The sequence below is a fragment of the Loxodonta africana genome, chromosome 11 (assembly GCF_030014295.1).
Source record: "Loxodonta africana isolate mLoxAfr1 chromosome 11, mLoxAfr1.hap2, whole genome shotgun sequence".
NCBI classification, from domain to species: Eukaryota; Metazoa; Chordata; class Mammalia; order Proboscidea; family Elephantidae; genus Loxodonta; species Loxodonta africana.
Window position 1 is genome coordinate 58,285,786 of NC_087352.1, and position 6,000 is coordinate 58,291,785.

The 6,000-nt window shown below is 47.0% G+C and overlaps 1 protein-coding gene across 5 annotated transcripts in view; it reads left to right on the forward strand.

Moving 5' to 3' along the window:
• Window positions 1-2,632, forward strand: part of DYM (dymeclin) — a 358,557-nt gene extending 355,925 nt beyond the window's left edge. For 2 of the 5 annotated variants that reach the window (XM_023543799.2, XM_023543797.2), the window contains one exon: window positions 2,204-2,632. In XM_023543799.2, the coding sequence (XP_023399567.1) occupies window positions 2,204-2,353 (150 nt within the window). In that variant the 3' untranslated portion in view covers window positions 2,354-2,632. The remainder of the gene's footprint in view (window positions 1-2,203) is intronic. The other 3 variants (XM_023543796.2, XM_064294538.1, XM_003406303.4) reach the window with 2 other exon arrangements.
• The last annotated feature ends 3,368 nt before the right edge of the window (window positions 2,633-6,000 follow it).

Here is a 6,000-nt window from a genome sequence, read left to right on the forward strand (position 1 = left end):
TTCCCTAAGGACAGTTTGTTTTTTGGCTGCTGTGCCTTTATGTCCCTAGCCCCTGGCACATACAATGCCTGTCTGGCCCCAAGTAGCATGTACTAAATACAATGAATGAATGACTCACATTCCTGTTGCCATCAAATGGATTCTGACTCATAGCACCCCCATAGGACAGAGTAGAACTGCCCCATAGGGTTTCCAAGGAGCAGCTGGTGGATTCAAATTGCCAGCCAACCTTTTGGTTAGCAGCCGAGTTCTTAACCACTGCACCACCAGGGCTCCAAAATGACTCACATAAGAAAGATTAAATAAAATAATATACATGAAGTACCTACTAATGTATCTGGGACTTAGTCCTCACAGATGGTTGATTTTTTGTTTCATTCTTTCATTGCACTGTTCCAGTGCCTGAGCACTGTCTATGGGGATACAACAGCAAACAGAACAAATTTTTAAAATCTCTGACCAAGTAGCAGGGGTGGGAATCCGGGCACCATGGTTCAGGGAACATCTAGGTCAGTGGCATAACAAAGTTTATTAAGAAAATGTACTGCATCCAACTTTGGTGAGTTGCAACTAGGGTCTTAAAAGCTAGCGAGCAGCCATCTAAGATGTGTCAATTGGTACCAACCCACATGGAGCAAAGGAAAATGAAGAACACCAAAGATACAAGGAAAAATTAACCCAAGAGAAAGAAAGGGCCACATAAACCAGAGACTCCATCAGCCTGTGACCAGAAGAACTAGATGGTGCCTGACTACCACCAATGACCGCCCTGACAGGGAACATAACAGAGAGTCCCTGGCGGAGCAGGAGAAAAGTAGGGTGCAGAACTCAAGATCTAGTAAAAAGACCAGACTTAATGGTCTGACTGAGACTGGAGGGACAGCGAAAGACATGGCCCCCTGGGCTCTCTGTTAGCCCAGAACTGAAATCATTCCGAAGGCGAACTATTCAAAGATTAGACCGGACTGTAAGACGTGTAATGATATTTGTGAAGAGAGTGCTTCTTAGCTCAAGTAGATAGATGAGACTGAATGGGCAGCTCCTGTCTGGAGGCAAGATGGGCAGGCAAAAGGGGCCAGGAACTGGTTGAGTGGACACGGGGGATCAGGTTGGGGGGTGGGGAATGTGCTGTCACGTTGTGGGGAGAGCAGCTAGGGTCACATAACAATGTGTGTGTCAATCTTTGTATGAGTACAATAAAAATAAAGTAAAAATCTCTGCCCTCAGGGCCATGCATCCTAGTATGATGTGGAAAATGTGCGTATGGAGGCATGTTTGTGTATATGTATTGTGTCCTACCTTCTCTCCTTCAACCTTCCACTGTCTACTTCCTCTTAACATACTTAGCTTGCCCCCTACCCCACCACACCTGGCAGAAAGGTCACCAAACTGCAGCCACTCCTGCCAGTCACAGTCACCCTGGCAAGAAGCCTCAGGGGCTTTCCGTGGACTTCAGCCTGCTCCTGGGGCTGCTGAGAGGAGGCTCATGCCCACTGCTCCTGTAGGAATAAGTAGGTCAGCAGTAAGACTAGAACATCCAAAGCCCCCAGTCCTGGTGAAGCAATACAATTTAAGTGCCCTCTAGGGCTGCTAAAGCCCCACCCTCTCACTTACCAGCTGGGACAGAGGAGTGCAGACCCAGGCCACTGCAAGAGTGTGCAGAGCCAGACCTGCTCGTGCCTGCCTGCCTCCAAAGAGACCAAGGCCAAGGCCGAGGCTGAGCTCTTGGCCGCATGTGGCCTGCCCCAGACCATGACTGACATCTCAGGTCAAGTCAGGAACTGTGAATGGAAAGTCGTCTTCTCCAGAATGACTGACTCCTGAAAGCATATTTCTCCAGAAGAACCAGCCCTGAGCACTGTACAGTAGGTGGTATTTGCTTGAGCCCGTGTCTTCCTTCCCATGCGGGATCTGTTTCTCAGTTGGTGATGTTTCTCTCCTTACCTCTACCCCTGTTTGAGTCCCTACTCCTCTCAGCAGACTGTCAGCCAAATGGACATTAGCTGACCAGAACCAATAGTGTAAATTGCTCTTTCTACTTGCATTTTCGTAGGAGTTGTTTGAAAGTAAAAACATTTTAAAGCCAGGCGCTCTCAGGCCCTATTACCAGTTATTAATTACCAGTTAGTAGTGTATAAACTTCTGCTGCTTTTGCTTTTCCAGGGAACTGTGAAGTTATCAAATCACCTTGTTTTCATTGCAGAAATTTCCAGAACTGAAATTCAAATACGTGGAAGAGGAGCAGCCCGAGGAGTTTTTTATCCCCTACGTCTGGTCTCTTGTCTACAACTCCGCTGCAGGCCTGTACTGGAACCCTCAAGACATCCAGCTGTTCACAATGGATTCCGACTGAGGGTCGGCTGCTGCCTCCCACCCTGACCCCGCCCTCCAGCCAAGCAGCCCTTCTAGTTATTTTCTTGCTGTCCAGGGAGCAGAAGTAGGGAGATAGATTGCCTAGTGTATCTTCTGCTAAAGAGGATTACACAAAGCGTGTTTCCCGTGCCACTTTGATTTAGAGAATCTGTGCCCGTTGGCAATAGATCACTCACCTTAGATTGTAATGCAAAAGGGGGGTGGGGGGGCCGTACACAACAATAATAAACATGAAAACCTGCTACTCAACATGCAGTTTCATTTCTAAACCGAAAACTCCAGAGCTTTCCCAGGAACCTGATGCCTTAGGTGTATCACATCTCACCAGTATCCACTTTTCCTTTGTAGGGGTGTGTTCTAGATTTTGTTTTGGCCGGGGTGGGTGGCGGTTGTTGTTAATGTTATCCATTACCCTTTGCCATAGAGTCAATTCGGACTCATAGCCACCCTATAGGACAGAGTAGAACTGCCCCATAGGGTTTCCAAGGCTGTAAATCTTTATGGAGGCAGACTGCCACATCTTTTCACCCTCAGAGTAGCGCGTGGGTTCAAACCACCAACCTTTTGGTTAGAGATGGAGCACTTAACCACTGTACCACCAGGGCTCCTTTTTTTAATGTTAAGGAATATCAGTCTGGAAAGATGATGGGATAGGTGTTAATAAGGAAATGAAACTCTGTGTGTGTGTGTGTGTGTGTGTGTGTGTTTATTGCTTATGTGGCTGCCTTTCAGAGGACTCACAATTTAATAAACACTATGATGCCTTTTTTTTTTTTTTTTTTTTTGATGCCTAGGGGAAACCCTGGTGGCGTAGTGGTTAAGTGTTATGGCTGCTAACCAAAAGGTTGGCAGTTCAAATCTACCAGGCACTCCTTGGAACCTCTGTGAGGCAGTTCTACTCTGTCCTGTAGGGTTGCTATGAGTCGGAATCAACTTGACGACAACAGGTTTGGTTTTTGGCTGATTATGCCCAGGAGAAGGACTACCGAAAGGTCAGTGGTTTGAACCCAGGAGCTGCTCTGCAGGAAAAAATATGTGGCAGTCTGCTTCCATACAGATTCACAGCCTTGGAAACCCTGTGGGGCAGTTCAGCTCTGGCCTGTAGGGTCGCTAGCATCTGAATCAACTCCACAGCAACAGGTCGGGTTTTTTTGGATGCTGCCCGGGCAGTTTATATTAGCCTTTAGACCCTCTGCATCCTTCTCTCAAAGAAAGAAAATAACTCTTTGCTATAAAGCCCAGATGAGTGCTTCTGTGGATTTGGCCTTTGAGCTGGAGCTGGAATTAAATTGGAGTCTAGCGCAAATTAAGTTAATCTACTCTGTATTAATCATTGAGAAAGGAAAAGCTTAATTTTGAGAGCAATCTTTTTTCTTCAGCCTGACTAATAAGAGGAAAAAGGAAACCGATTTGATGAATACAGTATTCCACGTGAGATGAAAAACATGTTTTCATCTCTGATTTTTTAAACTTTTTTGGGCCTGTGTGGTGTGTGTTTGGGCCCAGGGCTGGAGGAAGGAGCTTCTGGGGAGGAGGCAGCACTGGGGCTCAATGAGCAGTGTGGGGCCATCCTTTCTCGGCACACACTGCGCCATAGCTGGCCCCTCTCCAGGCTAGATGAGGAGCCTGGTTTCATCCTCAGAGACACAAAAAGCACCTGCTATTCTCTGTGGAGAGCACGTAATCCCAAAGGAGACCAAGCACCCTGTTTCAGTCTGCTGTCATCTCTTTTGGGAGCCACTTCTCCTGTCCCCGGCCTGGGGCTGGAGCCCAGGTCATCCTGGGCCATCATCATCTCCTGAGAGTCCTGAGAAGGCCACCTTCAGTCAAACCAAGCTCTGCAAAAGGTAAGCACACTGCCAAAGGCTTTTAGTTCACATCCCTGTGCTTTCCATCTGCTAAAGACCTAGGGTGACACTTTCAGCAGGTTTTGGAGGCAGATAGGGCCGTTTTATTAACCTCATCTGGACAGGTGATGACACTGCGGCTTCCTGAGGTTAAATGACAGGTGAAGGACCCATTGTTGCCTGCGTTTACTCAGCATGCACATCCAGCTTGCCCCTCACCACCTCCAGGCTTGTTCTATGCGAGCCTCTCACCTGTTCCATGAATGGTGGAGGACTCCTGCTCTTGTATATCTCACCGGTATCAGGTGCACCAGACTTTGCAAACTAGCCAATTAGGCATGTTAATGACTTCCAGTTTGCCTAGCTTTGGGGAAAAGGCAATTTGAATACAAAGGGGGCAACTCTCAGTCAAAAGGAGGAAATGACTTAACATTTCAGGTAGCAATTAGACTTGTTCCCTGTATAAGGAAATGATAATACAGCTTTGCATTTATTTCCAGGGCATTTTGATTTGCTTGCTTTTCCTTTAAATCAAGAGAAAAGAAGGTCCTTGGAAGGAGCTGAGCCTCTGATATCCAGTAGACCAGTTGCCATTGAAGCGATTGCAGCTCTTAAGAGACCTTGTGTGTGTCAGATTAGAACTGTGCTCCATAAGGTTTTCAGTGGCTGGTTTTTCAAAGTAGATTGGCAGGCCTTTCTTTCAAAGTGCCTCTGGGTGGACCAGCAAAGTACATTCTCTGTTTCTACCACCCAGGGACAGCCTCTGGTAGGACCATGGGATTGTCCTCTGAGTCTGAGGGCAGGGCAGTGCTATATGATCATCACTGGGCTGCAGAATTTGTCAGTCCTTATGATGGGAGGATACACTGTCTCCCAGAAACTTTGTCATCTCGATAGCGTAAATTGCCAAGGAACCTTTGATTGACGATCTCACACAGCCTCTTCCTCAGGCCACCTACCTAGCTGAGGTTCCATCAGAGCCCAGCTCTCAGCATTCCCCCCTCTCCCTCTGCCACCCTTCTGCTCTTCTCCCCACCTCCCTCTCCCTCTTTAAGTTCACTGCACAGTGACATGCTTTCTGGCCTACAAACTCAGCTGGGGCAACAGCCTCCAGTGCAGCTTGTGAGTGCAAGCCCTCAACCTCCAGCCCCCGGCTCCTCCTCAGGACTTAGACAGTGCAGCCAGTGAGCACAAGCCCTCAGACCCCAGCCCCCAGCCCCCCACCCCGCAGCTCCTCCTCAGCACTTAGGCAGCACCTGCATCACTGCCTCTAGGCTCTGCAAAGCCGCCAGGAGTTCCTTCCCTTTTTTTGTGAAATATTTACATGGTAATTAAAATAATTAAATGACAACAAAAAGACAAACCATTTAAAAAATGAGCAAAGGACATGAACAGACACTTCAACAAAAAGGACGTTCAAGTGACGTGACAGAGGCATGAAAAGATGCTGAGATCATAGGCCATTAGAGAGACACAAATCAAAACTACAATGAGATACCATCTCACCATAGCTAAAATGGCACTGATTGAAAAAAAAAAAATGCTGGCAAGGTTGTGGGGAGATTGGAACACTTATCCACTGCTGGTGGGATTGGAAAATGGTATAACCACTATGGAAAATAGTATGGCATTTTCTCAAAAAGCTAGAAATAGAACTACCTTATGATCTAGCAATCCCACTGCTAGGTATATACCCTAGAGATCTCATACTAAAGACACAATCAGACATATGCACATCTATGCTCATTGCAGTATTATTCACAATAGCAAAAAATGGAAA